Raw genomic sequence first — 23,623 nt, 5'->3', positions numbered from 1 at the left:
AGCATGACATGGAGGAAAACGGGGGTCCCTGGATGCCAGATGGAGGAACATCGGGGTGAGTGTGTATGACAGCAAGACATGGAGGAATATTGGGGTCCCAGAATGTGACATGGAAAAACATCAGGGTCCCTGGGTGTGACATAGAGGGACATCAGTGTCCCCAGGTGTGACATGGAGGAATATGGGGGTTACTGGGTACGATAGCATAACATGGAGGTACCATCAGATCAGGGTCACTGGGTACGACCTAGAGAAGTTTTTAACCCCTTCCCTTTTTATTTATTTTCTGGTGGGGGGGCGCAAGTAGCTGGTCTTGCCTAGGGCGTAAAATAGTCTAGCACCGGCCCTGGGGGGCGCCTGCAGTTGGGCCCTGAAGAGTTAATGCACAGTGTGAGTGCATCAGTTGAGAGTTGCAACCATCCAGGAATACACAGCAAGCTACCTCAAGCCAGGACAAGGCTGAAGAGAGTAGTCAGTGACTTTGCAGTGCAAGCAGTGTCAGATGTTCAAGGTTCTACAGTCCTGAATTTGCTAGACTTAAGTCGGGGTTTCAGCACAGCTTTCAGAGATACAGTGTGTTCAAAGCGTTAGTAAGCGTTGGCTAGCGTCGGCTGGCGTCAAGACAACCCTAATGGGCATTTTTGCTACAAAAGTCCCAGAATTGTACATAGTCGAGCCAAAGGAGTATCCCACTCATTCCCTTCTCCCATCCCCTAAAACTACAATAAAACAACCAAATAAAGATGCCGGAGTTGTCAATGTCTCAGTTCTCACACCCAGGGTCGCAGCTCACATGGGCTGGAGAGGTAAACGGTAACAATGGCAGACCCACCTCAGGCCACAAGCCTGGAAACCTTGCTACATTTTCGCCGCCGAAGCAGTGCTCCCACTGTGATTGGACCCTGCGAGAGCCAATCAGCGGGACCTGCCGACTGTTTTCCGTGGAATGACAACTGCGGTCTGCCTATGTAAACAAGGCAGACCGCTGTTCTGTCACAGAGGCAGAAGGAGATATTGTGTTTCAGCTAGGCTAAAACACAGATCTCACTTTTCCTTTAGCGCATCCAGCCCCAGTACAGTTAGAAATCATTCCCTAGGAGCAGTCAGCTCCTTGATCACCCCCAGTGTTAACCCCTTCCTTGCCAGTGTCATTTATACAGTAACAGTGCATTTTTTTTTTTTTTTTTTAGCACTGATCACTGAATTGGTGTCACTGGTCCCCAAAAAGTGTCACTTAGCCCGTGTCAGATTTGTCTGCCGCAATGTCGCAATCCAATGACATTAAAAACAATAAAAAAATTAAAAGTCCATAAATGTATCCCATAGTTTGTAGACGCTATAACTTTTGCGCAAACCAATCAATATACACTTATTAGGATTTTTTTCTACCAAAAATATGTAGCAGAATACATATTGGCCTAAATTGATTAAAAAAAAATTTAGATTTCAATTTTTTTATTGGGAATGTTTTATAGCAGAAAGTAAAAAAAAAATGTTTTTTTGTTTTTTTGTTTTTTTTTCAAAATTGTGGTTCTTTTTTTTCTTTATTGCACATAAAAAACTGCAGAGATCAAATACCACCAAAAGAAGACTATTTGTGGGGAAAAAAAGATTTTATTTGGGTACAGCGTCGCGTTGCAATTGTCGGTTAAAGCAACGCAGTGCCGTATCGCAAAAAATGGCCTGGCCATTAGGGGGTAGAACCTTCCGGAGCTGAAGTGGTTAAAGTGTTCAGTGGAGTCCATCTTTAAAGCGGAACTGAAGTTCAGCTGTAACAAAGGGAGCAGTAAGGCTATTATTGCTGAAAAGACATGCAATGTCTCTTCTGCAATAAAATGCCCCTATCTGCCTACTCGCTGTTTTCTTGGGTGCTGCGAACTGAGCTGCGCATGCGCAGGTCAGTTTACTGCGCTTGGCCAATCTCTGAGTGCAGGGATGACAGCCTCCTGTGCATGCGCAGGACTGATGTCTTCCCACGTGACCAATTAAGAGGCCTGAAGGGGCCTCGAGGGACCATTGGAAAGGGGAGTATTACCCTTTAATTCCACTTAATTTGTTAATTAGGTCCATCCAAATCTATTAACCACTTGTCGACCAGCCGCTATACTTATACTGCGGCCGGTCGGCTCTGTCCTGCGAAACGACGTACCTGTATGTCGTTTCGCATGACCGCTAGCGAGGGCACGCACGTGCCGGTTGGCTACAGTAGGAGCCAATCAGTGGGTCCGGCGGCTGCGATGTTTGCCAGTCACCCACGATTGCTCCCCATGGAGATAGAACGGCGGTCTGCCCTTGTAAACAAGGCAGACCGCTGTAATGTCAGTAATGAACACAGGGATACTGTGTTCCTCTTATTTAGGAACACAGGTTTCTGTGTTCATTCAGCAAGCCCATCCCCCACACAGTTAGAAAGCCCCTCCCCTAGGAACACATTTACCCTTTGATCGCCCCTGGCGTTAACCCCTTCCCTGCCAGTGCCATTAGTACAGTAACAGTGCATATTTTTAGCACTGATTACTGTAGTAATGTCACTGGTCCCCCCCAAAAGTGTCAAAAATGTCAGTTTGGTGTCCGTTTGGTCAGTTTGGTGTCAGTTTGCAGTCCCGCTAAAAATCGCTGACCACCGCCATTACTAGTAAGAAAATAAATAAAAATGACATCGTTTTTTTTTTCCACCTAGTTTGTAGATGCAATAACTTTTGTGCAAACCAATCAATATGCACTTATTGGGATTTTTTTTTTTTTTACCAAAAATATGTAGCAGAATACATATTGGTCTAAAATGATGAAAACATTACATTTTCTTTTTAATTGGGAAAGTTTTACAACAGAAAGTAAAAAATGTTTTTTTTTTTTTTTTCAGAATTGTCGCACTTTTTTGTTTATAGCGCAAAAATTAAAAATCGCAGAGGTGATCAAATACCACCAAAAGAAAACTCTATTTGTGGGGGAAAAGGACATCAATTGTATTTGGGTACAGCGTCGCACGACCGTGCAATTGTGCGTTAAAGCAATAAGGGGGTAAAACCTTCTGGTCCAGAAGTGGTTAAACATCTTTCCAGATTGACAATGTGTGAAAAACAACAATTGTAGTGCAAACGTTGAAACCGTATTTACAACACACGAATAATTCCTGGGTAGGGAACCAGGCTGTGGCGATTCAATAAACAAATGTCCTTAAAGTGGTTCTAAAGTCAGAAGGTTTTTTTATCCTAATACATTCTATGCAAGATAATTGCCCCGTGATTCGGGACGCCAGTATGTGAACGGAGCCTTAAGAACAATGAGTATGATCACCCATCTGGGATCAGTAACATTACATTACAAAAAATAGTAAAGTACGATATGTAGCTGAAGCTGAACATTTGATACTCTGTAATATTCCTTCCTTCTTATATTTACTCCCTCCTCCAAGCTCAGTAAAACATTAATATGTGCTTTCTCCGGACGCACCCATACGCTGGGCCTCTGGCCTTTGTCACTGATCTCCTCCTATAATGTGACGTCACCACTGTACAGGAAACACTATATCAGCAGCTGCCATAGTGCACACAGTCAGAAGTGCAGAAGAAGAAGAAGAGGAAGAAGAAGGGAAAGATCTAGTATATACAAGGGAAGGTCCAGCATCTAAGGAAGATAAAAACATGTATTTCCTCCCAGAGTTCTCCAAAGAAACATGGATTCTGCTAATCCTTTTGCTGGCACTTCTCGCTTTGTGAGTATATTCATTGTTTCCTAACTAACCGATTACTTTTACATACTCTCTGCAAATGTGTGCTTATTTTATTTATATAGACTTTGTATAATTTTTCGCTGTGCACTCATTTAAAATTGTTTTAAGGCTCATGCAGACTGCAGCTAAAAGAAGCTCAAAGAAGCTGCTCCTACAGGCTTTGAGCTCAATTTTTTTCTGCCTGGAAACTCCACTCCATGTTAGCTAATGTGTCCATGTACACTATGGCATTTTCAGGAGTTTACAGGCATATGCTCTTACAGGCAGAAAAAAAACCCCACCAAACAAGCGCTTTTGAGAGAAGCTTTCAAGCAGAAAAGATGCCTAAGTGCCCAAAAACGCACAAAAAAAACGTGGCTGAGCATGAAAAAGCTCAAAGAAGCTCAAAAACACACAAACAAAATTAGACACATTAACTGAGGGGCGGGTTTGTGAAAAAAAAAATGCTTATGCTCAAAGGAGCTCAGAGAAGCTCAAAGAAGCTCAAAAAACGTGCAAAAGAGCCCAAAAAAGTACAAGCTTCTTCAAGCTGAAATAAAAGCAGCATTTTTTTTTGAGCTGCAGTGTGCATAGCTGCTCAAAAGGCATTGTTTTTGTTATTACATTTTTTTTTACCTTTTCCCCAAATCAAAAGCATGACATAGAGCCTGTATATGGAAGTAATGTATTCTTGTTGCCTTTTAAACACTGACTACATAATGACACTTGAAAGTTGTCTGGTTGATACAGGCAATGAGAGTTTTTTTATTTATTTTTTTAGAACAAATGTTATACATGAGGTTCAGTGTCCCTTCACACTGATCCGACTCAAAGTCGCCCCGACTTCGGGTGACTTATGAAGTCTCCCGTGCACCGCGACTTCGGCGCAGCTTGCAACGACTTCTCATAATGGAAGTCAATGCAAGTCGCTCCGACTTTGCAAAAAAATAGTGCAGGAACCTTATTCTAAGTCGGAGCGACTTGAGTCGCTCTGATTAGAACGGTTCCATTGCACAGCATTGGAAGCTACTTGTCAGGCGACCAAGTCGGATCAGTGTGAACCGGCACTCATAGTGACACTTGCATATATAAACAGCATCCTTCTAAAAAAAAAAAAAAAATAGTGCCACAGCCCCATATAAATAGGACTGTCAGCTCTGATTATGGGATTAGTATAATGAATATTGTTAGCATTTAACCCTACCCACACTGAGCGATCCTAAATGCACTTCAATGCTCAACTCCAGAAGAAGTGCTTTCAATTCTGAGCAATATGTTGTTGCTAAACGCTCAGAAAAAGTTGAGGAACTTTTTGTCTCCATGCACACTGGGCTAAAAAAAAAATGGCAGTTCCCTTGGCAGAAAAAAAAACGCTCATATAGAGCGTTTTTGTACATAGTTTAGGCGAGTTTAGCGGTTTTCCTGCCTAAACGATGAGCTTAACAACTTGCAGACTGCACTAAAGCTGAATTATAGCTACAGTGTGGCTGGCCAGTTCTGCAAGTGCGTCATATGATGTCCCCCCGTGATCGTGCCCACCCCACGCAGCTGCTCCCCTGGACACAGCTGATCACAGATTGGGGTAAAGAGCCAATCAGCTGATCAAGATGGGCATTCCTTTCCTCATGCTGACAGCGTGAGGAGGGGGGAAGATAGACGATATCCGGCTTGTGTGAAAGTAACATCTACACTGATAAGGGGACTGATTATCAGTGCCCTGATTACCAGTGCTGCCCCAACAGTGCCCACCAGTGCTGCCCCAACAGTGCCCACCAGTGCCTCCTCATCAATGTCACCTATCAGTTACGCCTACCAGTGCCCATAAGTGCTGCCTACTAGTGGCTATCAGTGCCGCCTCTCAGTGCCCTTTAGTGCCACCTATCAGTGCAACCTCATCAGTGCCTCTTCATCAGTGCCCACCAGTGCTGCTTCATCAGAGTCTATCAGTGGCCATCAGTGCCTCATCAATGCTGCTTCATCAGTGCACAACAGTGAAGGAGAAAAATTACTTGTTTGCATAATTTTATAATAAACTATGAAAAACATTTTAGTTTTTTTTCTGGGCTTTTTTTTTTATTTAGTAAAAAAAAAAAAAAAAAACAGCAGTGATTAAATACCACAAAAAAAAAAAAAAAAAACTATTAGTTTAAAAAAATTATCAAAATTTAATCTGAGTACAGTGTTGCATGACCGTGCAATTGTCATTCAAAGTGTGATAGCGCTGAAAGCTGAAAATTGGCCTGGGCAGGAAGGAAGTAAAAGTGCTCAGAAGGCAAGTGGTTAAAATATGCCTCTAATTGTCCTAATGTGCCTGGACACATAGGATAACATTGAGCTGCTTCTACAGGCAACACGCAAAACTCTTGTAGAAGCAGCCATTTTTAAGCCAGTGTGCATGGTCCCTTAGGGGCATGATCGCCTGTTTTTGTCTTTATAGACTTTAATTTAAGGCCCTGAAAAATGCCAGAAAAAGAGAACCTAACAACCATCTCCTCCTCCTAGTAATTAGGTTTCCATTGGCTAAATAAAAAATGATTAAGCCTAAAAATGCTCAATTTAAAGCAGAGTTCCACCCCCCCACGGAAAAATGAAAAGTCAGCAGCCACACATACTGTAGCTGCTGACTTTTAATATTCGAACACTTACCTGTCCAGGAATCCAGCGATGTCGGCACCCCAGCCGATGTTCCCATCGGTTCTCGTGTGCTGCCACCACCATAACCTGTAAGGGAAACCGGCAGTGAGGCCTTGTGGCTTCACAGCTGATTCCCTACTGCACATGCATGAAGAGCACTGTACTTTCTGAATGGCCTGGCAGGCAGGAAGGAGGAGGGGGGGCCAAACTTCTGACGGACCTCAGCGTGGCGAGGTCTGATGGAAGTGGGGATGAGTACCTGTCAAAAAGAGGTACCCGTTCCCCCCCCCGAAAGGTGCCAAATGTGGCCCTGACTGGCCCGGCAGGAGGGAAGGAGGAGGGGGTCGAACTTCTGATGGACCTCACCGCGGCGAGATCTGGACGAGTACCTGTCAAAAAAATGTACCTTCTCCCCCCCCCCCCAAAAGGTGCCAAATGTGGCACCAGAAGGGGGGAGGAGACAGATAAGCACATCTACCACTTTTGGGTGGAATTCCGCTTTAAATGCACAAAAAAATGCTTTGGGGTCCATTCGCACTAGGAGCAGAAAAAAACGCCGGGGAAAGCAGCATAAAAAATGCTCAAAGTAGTTCGTATTGCAGGAGAGTTTATGGGAATTTACTTTTATAAGCGTTTTTCTCCAAAATATTCCCCTCTGCTCATTATAATCAATGCACACTTGGAAACGTCTAATGCTCCTAAATGTGCACGTTTTTGAGCTTTTTGCATTTTTTCTGCCTGAAAACTCCTCTCAAACGCACTTTTGATGGATTTTTCCATCTCCTCTTGAAATATGCCTCTAAAAGCCCTAATGTGCATGGACACATAAGATAAAATGAATCTGCTTCCACAGGCAGGAGATAAAAACCTGTAAACACTCAAACTCAATAGTGAACACAGGCTTACTGCTCTGACCTTGTCTTTCTTTTGCAAAGGGAATCGCGCTGCATAAAGTTTGTCACTGAATATCGGTGATGACCTTGAAGGACAGCATTGTCTTATATAACAAAATTTTATGTCAACAAAATTAGTGTTAAACCAATTCTGGACTGGAAGGTTTTATCCCCTTATTGACCAGGCCATTTTTTGCGATACAGCACTGCGTTACTTTAACTGACAGTAGGGCGGTTGTGCGACGCTATACCCAAAAAAACGTAATGTCCTTTTTTCCCACAAATAGAGCTTGCTTTTGGTGGTATTTGATCACCTGTACGTTTTTTTTTGTTTTTTTGTTTTTTTTTTTGCGCTTGTAACAAAAAAAGAGCGACAATTCTGGAAAAAACAAACAATATTTTTTACTTTCTGCTATACAACATTCCCAATAAATAAAACATTTTAAATCCCATTTTTTTCATAATTTTAGGCCAATTTGTATTCCGCAACATATGTCTGGTAGAAAAAAATCCCAATAAGTGAATATTGATTTTTTGCACAAAAGTTATCGCGTCTACAACCTAGGGGAAAGATTTATGTCATTTTTATTTTATTTATTTACTATTAATGGCGGTGATCAGCGAATTTTAGGGGGACTGCGAGATTGCAGGGGACAGATCGGACACCTAATTGACATTTTATTACACTTTTGGGGGGGGGGACCAGTGACATTACTACAGTAATCAGTGCTAAAAATAGGCACTGTTACTGTACTAATGGCACTGGCAGGGAAGGGGTTAACACCAGGGGCGATCAAAGGGTTAAATGTGTCCCTAGGAGGTGCTTTCTAACTGTGTGGGGGATGGGCTTGCTGGATGAACACAATGACCTATATTCCTAAATAGGAGGTACATAGGATCCCTGTGTTCATTACTGACAGAACAGCCATCTGCCGTGTTTATATAGGCAGACCGCCGTTCTGTCTCCACGGGGAGCGATCGCGGGTGCCCGGCGGACATCGCAGCTGCGGGACACGCTGATTGGCTCCCCCTGTGGCCAGTCGGCGTGTGTCCCCACTAGCTGTCCCACGAAACTACGTGCAGGTAGGGCTGGGCGATAAATCGATTTAATCGATTTATCGATTTTTTTTAGTTGGAAACGATTTTTTTTTTTAAACTCGAGTTTTTTTTACAATATTTTTTTCCTTGTGCAGCCACCGAACTCCCCAGTAACGGACCTGCGGGGCGGGCGGTGCGTCTGTACAGGCCGGGGCTGCGGCGCGCTGTAATAGATAAAGTCTCCCCGGCCTGGATGTGACGTCAGCTGCCGGGAGAGGAAGCGGGCGGTGCGTCTGTACAGGCCAGGGGCTGTGATAGGATAGGTGCCTATCCTATCACAGCCCCTGGCCTGTACAGACGCACCGCCCGCGTCCTCTCCCGGCAGCTGACGTCACATCCAGGCCGGGGAGACTTTACCTATCACAGCGCGCTTCCGGTGATGGGAGTCTCAAGTGCGCATGCGCACAAGACATTATCTTGGTTTGGTAAACTTATAACACATAGCGGGCAGTTGAATGAGAGGAGGCGGGGCTGAGGTTGGACGGAAGACACCGCCGCGTCATCTGCAGAGCTGAATAGAGGAGGAGGGACGGAGGTGCGGCCGTGTAATAAATGCAGGACTTTAGCGACTCCTTGTTTTATTATCTTTAGCAATTATCGTATTATTTATCCTTAGGATTTCATAACATTTAGTATTTATATAATACAAAATAGGAAATACTAAATGTAATGAAATCCTAAGGATAAATAATACGATAAGTACTAAAGATAATAAAACAGAAGGAGTCGCTTAAGCCCTGCATTTATTACACGGCCGCACCTCCATCCCGCCTCCTCCGCCAGCTCTGCATATGTGCCTCCGTCCCTAATGTCTCGATGACGCGGCGGTGTCCTCCGTCGCACCTCAGCCCCGCCTCCTCTCAATCAGCTGTCCGCTCTCTGTTATAATTTTTCCAAACCTCGAAAAATGTCTTCTGCGCATGCGCACGGACGACTCCTATCAGCTGTTTTGTGATGCTCTGTCACCGGAAGTGACGAGGTCCGATTTTTTTTTTCACGGGTCCGACAAAATTTTACAACACCGGCCTGTACAGACACACCGCCCGCTCCCGCAGCTGACGTCACATCCAGGCCGGGGAGACTGTACCTATCACAGCGCGCCGCAGCCCCGGCCTGTACAGACGCACCGCCCGCCCCGCAGCTGACGTCACATCCAGGCCGGGGAGACTGTACCTATCACAGCGCGCCGCAGCCCCGGCCTGTACAGACGCACCGCCCGCCCCGCAGCTGACGTCACATCCAGGCCGGGGAGACTGTACCTATCACAGCGCGCCGCAGCCCCGGCCTGTACAGACGCACCGCCCGCCCCGCAGCTGACGTCACATCCAGGCCGGGGAGACTGTACTTATCACAGCGCGCCGCAGCCTCGGCCTGTACAGACGCACCGCCCGCCCCGCAGCTGACGTCACATCCAGGCCGGGGAGACTGTACCTATCACAGCGTGCCGCAGCCCCGGCCTGTACAGACGCACCGCCCGCCCCGCAGCTGACGTCACATCCAGGCCGGGGAGACTGTACCTATCACAGCGCGCCGCAGCCCCGGCCTGTACAGACGCACCGCCCGCCCCGCAGCTGACGTCACATCCAGGCCGGGGAGACTGTACCTATCACAGCGCGCCGCAGCCCCGGCCTGTACAGACGCACCGCCCGCCCCGCAGCTGACGTCACATCCAGGCCGGGGAGACTGTACCTATCACAGCGCGCCGCAGCCTCCGGCCTGTACAGATGCACCGCCCGCCCCGCAGCTGACGTCACATCCAGGCCGGGGAGACTGTACCTATCACAGCGCGCCGCAGCCTCCGGCCTGTACAGACGCACCGCCCGCCCCGCAGCTGACGTCACATCCAGGCGCGGCGGTGGTCCGTTACTGGGGAGTTCGGTGGCTGCACAAGGCAGAAAAAAGTATTGTAGAAAAAACTCGAGTTTGAAAAAAAAAAAAGTTTAAAAGTCAAACTAAAAAAGGTGGCCGGTTACTGTGGACTCGTTCTCTGGACTGTACCTATCACAGCACAGCCCCTGTACAGATGCACCGCCCGCACATACACACATACAGCGCTTCTTCTCCTCAGTCCTCCCTCCAGACTCTGCAGTTATTTTTTAACTGCACTTGGAAAAAAAAAATCGAAAATCGAATCGAAACTCAAATTTTTCTATTTTTTTTTAGGCAAAATCGCCCAGCCCTACGTGCAGGTATGTCATTTCATGGGACAGAGCCAATCTAAGTACGGCAGTTGGTTGGCAAGAAGTTATTTGCAGAGAGGGATAGAGTCAATATGTACAAAGGGAAGGGAGAGGCAATCCATAAAATAATATTCTATTCTTATTGTTGTTACTGTGCCAATTCACAAGAGAAATCTCAACCTTAATAATAGGAAGCAGTGCAGGTGCCGTCCTTTGATTATCTTGTAATGTCTGTTTAGAGGAATAGATGGAAATTAGCAGCACACTAGGGTGGAAGACGCACATATCCATAGTCTGAGAAAATAACCTGAAATCTTAGTAGATACGGTATATTCTATGGAGATAGACCTAAATAGAAATTCCATGTTAGCTGTAGGCTCATTTGTAGAGGAACTGCAGACTGCTCTCATAATTTGTAATAAAAACTTCTTTGCCATTCTGAAGCTTCCCTCCAATCACTTTGCATATTATTTTATCCATACACAGTATTGTGATTCTGTACTTTCCAAATATGCTGCAGAAATCTCCCTCTACTAAGTCTGGCTGCAGCCATTTTAACTGTGGGCAGCTGAAGCTGCTGCCTGTTCACAGAGGCACACACACATACTGTATATACACACACACACACACATACATATATACATATACATATACACACACTGTATCTCACAAGTGAGTACACCACTCACATTTTTGTAAATAAGAAATTACACTTTGCTACAATGTAAAGTAGTGAGTGTACAGCTTCTATAACAACTTGTATAGCTTCTATAATTTCCTGTTTCCTCAACTCCCTCACCTTTGGAGTTGATTGACAGCCAATGGCTCCTGCTGCTATCAATGTGCCCAATAAGGAGGGAGACAGTGGTAGGAGACGCTGCTCTCGTGCACGTCACTGGATCGAATTGGGTTTAGGTAAGAGTAAGGGGGGCAGGGGCAGTGGCGGCTGGTGCTCAAAATTTTTGGGGGGGCGCAAAAAGAAAAATGTAATAGGTATTGCTTCGCGTCAAAAAACGCAGTAAAAAATTGCGTGACTTTGAAGTCATGGTACAGGCATGGCACAGGTGATGGTATAGGCATGGCATAGGTGATGGTACAGGCATGGCACAGGTGATGGTATAGGCATGGCAAAGGTGATGGTACAGGCATGGCACAGGTGATGGTATAGGCATGGCACAGATATGGTATAGGCATGTCACAGGTCATGGTACAGGAGATGGTATATGCCCCCTTTCAATGCAGTGACCAGCGTACATGCCCCCTTTCAATGCAGAGACCAGTGTACATGCCCCCTTCAATGCAGAGTTCAGCGTGCATGCCCCCTTCAATGCAATGAACATTGTGCTGTGCCCCCTTCAATGCAATAAACACTGTGCTATGCCCCCTTTAATGCAATAAACACTGTGCTGTGCCCCCACAATGCAGAGTTCAGCGTGCATGCCCCCTTCAATGCAACTGTGCTGTGCCCCCTTCAATGCAATGAACAATGTGCTGTGCCCCCTTCAATGCAATAAACACTGTGCTGTGCTGTGCCCCCTTCAATGCAATAAACACTGTGCTGTGCCCCCTTCAATGCAATAAACACTGTGCTATGCCCCCTTCAATGCAATGAACACTGCTGTGCCCCAACAATGCAGAGTTCAGCGTGCATGCCCCCTTCAATGCAACACTGTGCTGTGCCCCCTTCAATGCAATAAACACTGTGCTGTGCCCCCTTCAATGCAATAAACACTGTGCTGTGCCCCCTTCAATGCAATAAACACTGTGCTGTGCCCCCACAATGCAATGAACACTGTGCTGTGCCCCCTTCAATGCAATAAACACTGTGCTGTGCCCCCTTCAATGCAATAAACACTGTGCCCCCTTCAATGCAATGAACTCTGTGCTGTGCCCCAACAATGCAGAGTTCAGCGTGCATGCCCCCTTCAATGCAACTGTGCTGTGCCCCCTTCAATGCAATAAACACTGTGCAGAGTTCAGCGTGCGTGCCCCCTTCAATGCAACTGTTCCGTGCCCCCATCAATGCAGAGTTCAGCGTGCGAGCCCCTTTCAATGCAGAGCGCCACAGCATAAACACTGTGCTATGCCCCCTTCAATGCAATGAACACTGTGCTGTGCCCCAACAATGCAGAGTTCAGCGTGCATGCCCCCTTCAATGCAACACTGTGCTGTGCCCCCTTCAATGCAATAAACACTGTGCTGTGCCCCCTTCAATGCAATAAACACAGTGCTGTGCCCCCTTCAATGCAATAAACACTGTGCTGTGCCCCCACAATGCAATGAACACTGTGCTGTGCCCCCTTCAATGCAATAAACACTGTGCTGTGCCCCCTTCAATGCAATAAACACTGTGCCCCCTTCAATGCAATGAACTCTGTGCTGTGCCCCAACAATGCAGAGTTCAGCGTGCATGCCCCCTTCAATGCAACTGTGCTGTGCCCCCTTCAATGCAATGAACACTGTGCTGTGCCCCCACAATGCAGAGTTCAGCGTGCATGCCCCCTTCAATGCAACTGTGCTGTGCCCCCTTCAATGCAATAAACACTGTGCAGAGTTCAGCGTGCGTGCCCCCTTCAATGCAACTGTTCCGTGCCCCCATCAATGCAGAGTTCAGCGTGCGAGCCCCTTTCAATGCAGAGCGCCACAGCATTGTCCCCAATCACTGCAGAGCGCCACAGCATTGTCCCCAATCACTGCAGAGCGCCACAGCATTGTCCCCCAATGATTGCAGAGCGCCACAGCATTGTCCCCCAATGATTGCAGAGCGCCACAGCATTGTCCCCCAATGATTGCAAAGTGCCACAGCATTGTCCCCCAATGATTGCAGAGCGCCACAGCATTGTCCCCCAATGATTGCAGAGCGCCACAGCATTGTCCCCCAATGATTGCAGAGCGCCACAGCATTGTCCCCCAATGATTGCAGAGCGCCACAGCTTTGTCCCCCAATGATTGCAGAGCGCCACAGCATTGTCCCCCAATGATTGCAGAGCGCCACAGCATTGTCCCCCAATGATTGCAGAGCGCCACAGCATTGTCCCCCAATGATTGCAGAGCGCCAGCATTGTCCCCCAATGATTGCAGAGCGCCACAGCATTGTCCCCCAATGATTGCAGAGCGCCACAGCTTTGTCCCCCAATGATTGCAGAGTGCCACAGCATTGTCCCCCAATGATTGCAGAGTGCCAGCATTGTCCCCCAATGATTGCAGAGTGCCAGCATTGTCCCCCAATGATTGCAGAGTGCCAGCATTGTCCCCCAATGATTGCAGAGTGCCAGCATTGTCCCCCAATGATTGCAGAGTGCCAGCATTGTCCCCCAATGATTGCAGAGTGCCAGCATTGTCCCCCAATGATTGCAGAGCGCCAGCATTGTCCCCCAATGATTGCAGAGCGCCAGAATTGTCCCCCAATGATTGCAGAGCGCCAGCATTGTCCCCCAATGATTGCAGAGCGCCAGCATTGTCCCCCAATGATTGCAGAGAGCCAGCATTGTCCCCCAATGATTGCAGAGCGCCAGCATTGTCCCCCAATGATTGCAGAGTGCCAGCGTGCATGCTCCCTTCAAACTTACCTGGCGGCGGCGCGGCTCAGCTTCTTCCTCCTCTTCTGCGGCGGGTCCTTCTCCCTCGTCGTTTCGGCGGCGGGAACCGGCGGGCAGCCTCTCCTCTTCTCTGAGCGGCGGTGACGGTGAGTGACTGACGCACGCACCGGCACCGCCCCCATTGCGATGTCAGCGATATCCTGGATGATGATTGGTCCAGGCTGTAGACTGGACCAATCACAGCCAGGATATCAGAAAGTGGGGGTGTCCAACCGCAAAGACTTGCGCCCAGGATACCCCCCTACTCCCCCAGAAGGCAGCCAATCGGCGCCTCTTCTGGGACGTAACCCCCCCCCCCCCCCAGCCACCATTTCCTTGGGTTCAGGCCGGCGAACCCAATTTTTTTTTTTTTGAACAACTTTATTTGTTCGTTTTTTGTTTTTTTTTCTTTTTTTTTTTTTTAGGGGTAGGGGGGCGGCGCCCTGGCGCCCCCTATGCACGGGCCGCCACTGGGCAGGGGGATCCTGCAGGAGAGAAGGTTTTTTACCCTAATACATAGAATGCATTAAGGTAAAAAACCTTGAGGCTTTTTAGAACCTCTTTCTTTTTTAAACCAGGATTAGTTATTTAACAGATTTGTGGTACAATTATAGCAAAGGAAAAACATGACAAAACATATCAACCTAATAACAAAATGCCACCATACAGAAGATGCGTGGTGTACATGCAAAGGAATGTCAGACTGACATGAGTAGCAAAAGATAATCTCCAACATGTAATAATAGTACAGATCACCTACAGAAAATACACAGTTAACACTCATAACAGCCATGGCTGCCAGAACTTTTCATATTTCTTAGGACAGTTCCTGCTGATATAGGTCAGCTTATACATAGGTAACACCCAGGGCCAGATTAACATAGGGGCTATTGGAGCTGCAGCTCCAGGCCCCTACCTTAATATAGGCCCCGGGTTGGCCATATTCACTGTTACCGCTCTTCTGTCACTTGTAAACACAGAAGTCTGGCTTCTATGCTCGCTTCCCCAGGCAGCTCCCTCAGAACCTCCCCACACAGCGCGAACGCCGGACAAGGAGGGACAGTTGCCAATGCATGGATGTGTTTATGGGCTTCAGAGACAGCATCCCATGTTGAATTAGGCATGCATGGCTGCACCCTTCCTCCTCTGGGTGCATGCCAAGGCACGGCCCTTAAGGCCCTTCAAAATCCTCAGCACCAAGCCCATGATGCTCTTAATCCGGCCCTGGTAACACCGCGTCAATTGCAAACTCCCATGAGGCTAGAGATGGGGGAGGGGGAGAGGCCCACTTACAAAGAATTTCTTTCTTAGCGTAATATAATAGGAAGGAAATGAATAGTTTGGTATACCTAGGCCTCTGTTCATTATCCTGAATGCCCAATAAGGTGAGCTCAGAAGTCTTAGAACCACTTTAACTCAAAAAGCCCCCTCCAAATCTCCAAAATCATTTTTTTTTCTTTTGCTGCTTGGAACAGGCTTCCTTTTAGATAGAGGATGGCTAAATTTGTTTCCTATGATCCCGCTGTATGTAGGAAGATTGCTCCTGAGATGGACTAGATACGATGGGATTTGTAGTGTGCATAGAGGAATGCACATGACCGCAACTAACATCCACTTGAGCTCACAGAAGACATTACAAGGAGGCAGAGAAAACACAATAAGAAACAAATACATGAAATATAAATTAAAGGGCCATTAAGCAGTGGATGTGAATGAAATAAATCTGCAGAAAGAGTATTGTTTAGTATCACTTTATACTGAACTTCTGTCTGTTTTTTCTTTTTTTGCTGTTTTGGGAGGATTTCTATTTTTCTTTCCCCATTGACGCCTGACTTTTCTCATGTTTTTTTTTTTTTTTTCAGCTATGGGATTTATCCTTACAGAATTTTCAAAAAGCATGGAATACCAGGTCCAAAACCCCTGCCATTTATTGGGACTTTTCTTGAAAACAAAAATGTAAGTATTTAATCTTAATCTGTTTATGGCAAAGTTTTATGTTAACCAGATTTAGAATTATCTCTAAAACCAAAGGGCTTGCTTACATATTTGTGGTGTCTGGGATTTTTCTGCACTGGATAAACGCAGTCATTGCAAGCCCAGATCACAACGATAACTTGCCACAAATGTGTGGCAGTGTTTAATTGTAAGTCTTGTAACCTTTCTGCACATTTTCATTGGCAAGTTGTACAGTTGCAGAGCACATAAACACTAAAGACTGGAAGGATTTGCCCCCTTAATGACCAGGCCATATTTTGCAATTAGGCACTGCGTTACTTTAACATACAATTGCGCGGTCGTGCGACACTGTACCAAAATAAAATTGATGTCCTTTTTTCCCACAAATAGAGCTTTCCTTTGGTATTTGATCACCTGTGCGATTTTTATTTTTTGCGCTATAAACAAAAAAAGAGCGACAATTTTGGAAAAATATTTTTCACATTCTACTATGACATTCTAAAAAAAAAAAAATTGTAAAAATCAAAATTTTTTAACATTTTAGGCCAATTTGTTTTCTGCTACATATTTTTGGTAAAAAAAATCACAATAAGCGTATTTTGATTGGTTTGCACAAAAGTTATCGCAGCTACTAACTACGGGAAAGATATTTATGTCATTGTTGTCTTTTTTTTTTTTTTACTAGTAATGGCGGCGATCTGCGTTTTTTTTTTTTTTTTGCGGGTCTGCTGCGACATTGCGGCGGACAGATCGGACCCCTAACTGACATTTTTGACACTTTTGGGGGTACCAGTGACATTACTACAATAATCAGTGATAAAAATATGCACTGTTACTGTAATAATGACACTGGCAGGGAAGGGGTTAACAGTATAGGTGATCAAGGGGTTAAATGTGACCCTAGGGGAGTGATTCTAACCTTGGGGGGGGCGTGGCTTCTGAGATGACCATAGAGACATGTGATCCTATATAGAAGGATCACATGAGCTCTGTGATCATTCCAGGGAGAAGAACGGTCAGCTGTGTTTACAACAGTTGACTGTTCTTCTCTCTCAGCGGGGAGCGATTGCGGGTGTCAGACGGCAATCGGAGCCGCCTGACACACGCATCGGCTTCCCCACTAACGTTCGGGGGCAGGAGCGCCGCAGCGGTGCACGCTCCCCCCCCCCCAGCTGCCACCAGGCGACCAACGTACCGATACTTGGTTTTGCCTGTAGGAGCCACTCTGCAACCGTATATATAAAGTAAGCGATCGGCAAGTGGTTAAAGCACAAGTTCTAGTTTACGCTTTTCCAATTTGTAGAAAATTTGCGTGACAAGTCTCTAACAAGAGCAAAGTTGCAGTGATGCATCTACAGCAAGAGCTCTGCAAGTCACAGTGACCCCTGTGGTGGGATGACTATTGCACAACAACTAAACCAGAACTGGCAGCAGACTTGCAGAATGTTTGCAAAGAAAGTTAATCTGGAGTTATGCAATGTGGACTTTCTGCAATTGTGCAACAAACTTGTGAAGCCCGTCAAGTCTAGCAATAGCTTAGCAAGTACTTTTCAAAGTTGCAGCACAATTGCGTGCTATCTGGGAGGGCACATAGAACACAATTGTTTTCTAAAATATATGCCTCTGTTATTTGGTGGGTCTGCTATCACAATTGTTCACACCTTTCACATGTTCGGAAGCATTAGCTCAGCTCATCTAGCTGTGTGTGTATAGTGAAAAATCAGAAGAATCTGGACCGCTGCACCCCGGAAAATCATCCGTCTTTATTGAAGATATAAAAGCACCGCATGAAAGACACAATGGGGATTGAGGGAAAATCGATTTTGTTTCATTCCTCCACTAGTGCTTACTAATGATTTCCAATTTGGAAGGCCTGATTAAACTACAGGGTTAATAAGGGGTAAAACAGAGGGTCATTTTATTAAATAATTATTTTACTGGTCAGGTTGCCTAAACTGATATTATCTGTGAATCTAAATTCATCTCTTTGATCTGCAGATGAATGAACAGAATGATACAAATGTAAAAATATGTTGCTTTGTATCTATGTATAATCAAAGTCTGGAGCAGTGTTATTTATAAACACTTATTAAGGCTGCTTTTTTGACAGCTGGAGCTGCCCACTTCTTCTCCAAGTATACTGTAATGGCAGCTTTCATTAATCACAGCCAACAAATATGGTATCTGGGGGGGGGGGGGTGCTGTTGGGTGAATGTCTCACTAGCAGGGCGGAGAGACTGGGTGGGCTACACACACCCTGTGCACAATGATTACTTTTTATGATTTTATGAGCATGTGTAGCAGGAGATTTAATGACCTATTTACTGCATTGGTATACAATATATTTTCAAAAGTATTGGATTATCTGCCTTTACACGTACTAGTCTGTAGGGTTTATTGAGTTGGCCCACGTTTTGCATCTATAACAGCTTCAAGTCTTCTAGAAAGGCTGTCCACAAGGTTTAGGAGTGTGTCTATGGTAATTTTTGACCATTCTTCCAGAAGCGCATTTGTGAGGTCAGGCACTGATGTTGGAAGAGAAGGACTGGCTCACAGTCTCCACTGGAATTCATCCCAAAGGTGTTCTATCGGGTTGAGGTCAGGACTCTGTGCAGGCCTGTCAAGTTCCTCCACCCCAAACTCGATACTCCATGTCTTTATGGACCTTGCTTTGTGCACTGGTCCAAATCATTTGGTGGAGGGGGGATTATAGTGTGGGGTCGGGCTTGGCCCCTTAGTTCCAGTAAAGGGAATTTTTAAGGCATCAGCATACAAAGACATTTTGGACAATTTCATGCTCCCAATTTTGTGGGAACAGTTTGGGGATGGCCCCTTCCTGTTCCAACATGACTATGGACCTTGCCTTGTTCACTGGGGCGCAAAGACATAGATGAGCGCCTTTGGGTGGAGGAACTTGACTGGCATGCACATAGTCCTGACCGGATAAAACACCCTTGGGATGAATTAGAGTGAAGACTGTGAGCCAGGCCTTCTTGTCCAATATCAGTGCCTGACCTCACATATGCGCTTCTGGAACAATGGTCAAACATTTCCATAGACACACTCCTAAACCTTGTGGACAGCCTTCCCAGACGAGTTGAAGCTGTTATAGCTGCAAAGGATGGGCCAACTCAATATTAAACCCTACGGACTAAGACTGCAATGCCATTAGAGTTCATGCCTGTGTAAAGGCAGGTGTCCCAATACTTTTGGTAATATAGTGTATATTCGACACATTTTCACAATTTTTTTTCAATTTATTATGAAGTAATACTTTTATATGGTGAAAAAGAGAAGTGATACTTTATGGAAAACATGCATACATCGTTTTAAGCTCCACACACATTACCATTTGATTGTGTAATCTCCTTTATGTTATCTATACATGGCTTGAATTTTGGAGGATTTAAACCTATTGAAATTTGAGCCCTGTAAGTACCACAACAAAAAGTCAATTAAAAAAATGACTGAGCTGGGTGGAAAATCATCAGCAGAACAGTGACTGAATCCAGAAGCGGTCACTGTCTGGGTATTCAAACAGCCTCGGATGCTGAGGCTGTCGGAATACAATAGCCAGCAATACAGATTACTCCATGTATACTGTTCAACGTGGATTGAGGAATCTGTTTATTTTTTAATCTAAGGCTGGCCAAAGATGGATTGGAATTCAGTCAGTTGAGAAGGAACCAGATCAATACCGATCTATCTATGGCCAATCCTGGCTGACAGAAGTTGATCTTAACAATTTGCTTTTGTCGATTGGGATGTTGGAAAATTTTCATTCGATCAGCAGCTGCAGTGCTGGTCAATGTATTCTGACAGAGGAAGAGTCCCCACTGTCAGAATACAATAGCCTTGAATGTGTGGCTGGAGGAATCAGTTCAGCTTTTTTTGTTTAGCTCTCTGGCTGATCGAAAAAAAGATCTAACTATGGCCTGCTTTAGTGTGTATGGCTAGTCTTAGATTTACCAACCACTATTAAATGAAAGGAACCTACCTGATCAGATATAAATGTAATGTAATATTTTGGCCAGCCCACAAATGGCATAGTCATAGTTGAACAATAAACTAAAATATGTGTTCACCGGTTTTTCAGAAATAAGCAGTTGGGTTCAATGGCTATTGGCCAGAATCAGATCAAGGTTGGTGCTTTTGACTTTTCTGACCTGGATAAACTAAAACCTTCACAGTAAAATGAGAAAATAAATCATACACCTTTTATGAATAGAACAGGAAGCATGCAAATCAAACATACTAATCAGGGAGATTAGCAAGGAATAACTTAAAATATATGAGACCAAACATAGCAGAGTAAATAGTTTCCCAGGTTACATACTTCAAGAATACAATAGTTGGAATAGGAACAGATTGTGCTTAGAGAACAAGGCTAAGGTCCAATCACTTTAGCAACAGCCTGAGGCTACGTTTGCATTAGCAGTTGTCACTGTCACAACTCTGAAATCTGCAGTCGGATCACATTTCAGAGACATTCGACAGGTGGCGAGGGGGCAAAATGTCACTCCCCCCACTCTTTGTTTAAACCCCATAGACGCCACATCACTGCGGTTGCAGCGTGGCCCCATTCACTTGAATGGGATGATAATTTTTTTTTTAGTAAAAAGCAAAACATTTAATCGATTTTAAGAAAAACCCAATACCGCCCCCAATGTAAATGAGTAAAGGGTACATAGTACCCCTATTAATGGAACCCTAATACTGTCCCCCCTTAATGAATAAGGGGTACATGGTACCTCTTTTCACAGGATCTAAATACTGTCCCCGCAGTGTGAATATGAACAGAGTAGAAGTTCATAGTACCCCCTACTCATGGGACCCCAATACTGTGTCTCCTCTGGGAATCAGGAAATGGTATATAGTGGTACCCCTATTCATTGAACCCCAATACTGCCCACCAATGTGAATAAGTAAGGGGTACATAGTGCCGGTACTCATCGCCCCTTGATACCACCTCCATGGAAATGAGCAAGACGTACTGAGTACACCTACCCGTTTACATGTCCCCCCCACTTATCCACATACTACTGTGCCCTCCCATATCCCTGTTGCGAAGCATCGCGGCCACTACATGTGTGCAACCTCAGCTAGGGGGCTGTAAAAATGTGACTCTACCCCCCCCCCCCCCCCAACTGCAAGTCTAAACATAATTTTATACACATACAAACTTTGTAGAAGACTTTCGTTTTATGTGTAGGCACTGACTGTATTCAAGAGTTGAATGAAACCAGTTTGTCTGCGTTACATGTATGCAGGATTGGAAGTTTTGACATTTCCTTAGTGGATGCCAGATGTTCAGGAAGTAAGAGATTAAAATATTACTGCCAATTTCTGTGAAAATACTTACAAATTTACTCTAGAAAGCAATGTCAGTATTTTAAAAACATCTGTTCTTAATGCAATTCTCATTGACACTGGAAACCCAAAATAACCTTAACCACTTAAGCCCCGGAAGATTTTACCCCCTTCCTGACCAGGCCCTATTTTGCGATTCAGCACTGCGTGACTTTAACAGACAATTGCGCGGTAGTGTGACGCTGTACCTAAACGAATTTGACGTCCTTTTTTCCCCACAAATAGAGCTTTCTTTTGGTGGTATTTGATCACCTGTGTGATTTTTTTGATCATGCCCTATTAACAAAAAAAGTGCGACAATTTTGCAAAAATAACAATATTTTTCAAATTTTTTTATATGAAATTCCCCAAAAAAATGTAAAATTCAAAATTTTTAAACATTTTTGGCCAATTTGTTTTCTGCTACAAATGTTTTGGTAAAAAAAATCACAATAAGCGTATTTTGATTGGTTTGCACAAAAGTTATTGCGTTTACTAACTAAGGGAAAGATTTTTGTTGTTTTTTTTTTTTTTTTAACGAGTAATGGCGGCGATCTGCTTTTTTTTTTTTTTTTGCGGGACTGCGACATTGCGGCTGACAGATGGGACCCTTGACTGACATTTTTGACACTTTACTTTACAGTGACATTACTACAGTAATCAGTGCTATACATATGCACTGTTACTGTAAAAATGACACTGGCAGGGAAGAGGTTAAGTGTGTCCCTAGGGACGTGTTTCTAACTGTGATTGGATGTGGCTTTACATGTAACAGCAGAGACCGTTAGAGGACCGTTAGATCTCTGCTTTTACACAGGGAAGAATGACAGGCGGCTTTGTTTACATTAGCCGCCTGCCTTTCTCCCTTCACGGTGGACGATTGCGAGTGACCGGCGGACATCGGGTCCGCCGGTCACACGCGCGGACCTGTTAGGGAACGAGCCGGGGCGGGAGCGCGCCTCCGGGGGCACGCGCCCGCCCGCTATTGGCTCACAGGCTAGTGACGTACCCATACGTCACTTTGCCTGGCCAAGGCTGACCGCCGCAGTATATGTACTTGCGGCGGTCGGCAGGCGGTTAAAGGAAAACAAAAGGCCAAACTTTTGTTTATTTTGGATATAGTAAGGGAGGGTAAAAGCCCTGTCAGGTTTTTGTTTTTGTTTTTTTTTTGCCATCTGTCCCATTAAGAAGCTTTCTCTTGACTTCCTGTCCCATAGTTAAAACAGGAAGTGAGAGGACATCCCCCCCCCCCCCCCAAAGTGAGGGAATCCCTGGTTGTTACCAGAACTAGTGTCCCCATTGGAAGATTTCCACTCTATTCCTTTTCTGGTGAAATTTTCTTTCACTTTCGTGATAACAGTAAACAGGTTAAATGGGCACTGCTAATGGGGGCACAGACAATAAACAATAGGAACAGTTATTCTAATGCCTCTTCACTCTATCCAGAATTTAAAAAAAAATGTTTTGTATTTAGTTATACTGCAAAGCTGAACTCCAGCCTTACCTTCAGTCTTTCACAGTTGTGTAGGCTCTTCTTCAGTACTGAAATAGCTTGCTCTGACTACCGTACACTGTAAGAACTTCAAAGTTTGTAATAAAAGCTACAGCAAGTCAGATAGAGCCCGCTTTCGTTCCTGGCTGGAGAATGCCCAGCATCATCTTGGCCTTTCTTCCCCAGCCTTAATGTCCCTGGCTCACTTCTTTCATTGAATTTAATGAATATCAGGTCAATCAAACAATGGACTCAGCATCACATGTGGGCAAATGCACACCCCTGCTCTTAGTTCCCGTTCACAATGATGCAGTGTGGGGAACGGCATGTCATTCGGACAGGAAATCACATGTGATTCTTTGCAGTGCGATTTAAGCCCATTCATTTAGTATGGCTCCGCACCGCACCCACACGAAAAAGGTGCATGTCGTTAACTTAAAGTGGAACTTCAGTCTCCCAATCAACATTGATTATTTTTAATCCTCATGCTGCTAGTATTAGTAAAAAGATAGCAAAGTATAAGATATTTGCTTGTTTAAAACTTTTTTTTACATTTCTTCAGTTATTTGCCTTCGTTGTTTCTTGCCTAGGCAAATGATGTCGTACATCCCAGGAGTCTTCAGGAGTCGAGGGGAGGAGGAGGGGTTTTCTCTTATATGCTAAGGGCAGGAAGTAAATTCTACCTGAATCGTGTGCCCATACTCAAGATGGCCACGGCCGGAAATGCTAGG

General features: G+C 45.1%; 1 protein-coding gene across 1 annotated transcript in view; it reads left to right on the top strand.

Annotated features, from left to right (window-relative positions):
• The first annotated feature begins 3,555 nt into the window (after positions 1-3,555).
• The window catches only part of LOC309554857 (cytochrome P450 3A24-like), a 73,675-nt gene continuing 53,607 nt past the window's right edge, over positions 3,556-23,623 (top strand). Inside the window, exons 1-2 of the mRNA XM_082256580.1 lie at positions 3,556-3,715; positions 15,958-16,051. Of these exons, the coding sequence (XP_082112706.1) occupies positions 3,645-3,715; positions 15,958-16,051 (165 nt within the window). The 5' untranslated portion in view covers positions 3,556-3,644. The remainder of the gene's footprint in view (positions 3,716-15,957; positions 16,052-23,623) is intronic.

This window comes from Pelophylax lessonae (assembly GCF_965119305.1).
Source record: "Pelophylax lessonae genome assembly, chromosome: 1".
In the NCBI taxonomy this organism is placed as follows: Eukaryota; Metazoa; Chordata; class Amphibia; order Anura; family Ranidae; genus Pelophylax; species Pelophylax lessonae.
Note: the sequence above shows the minus strand (reverse complement) of the source record. Positions and strands in the feature narration are given on the sequence as shown.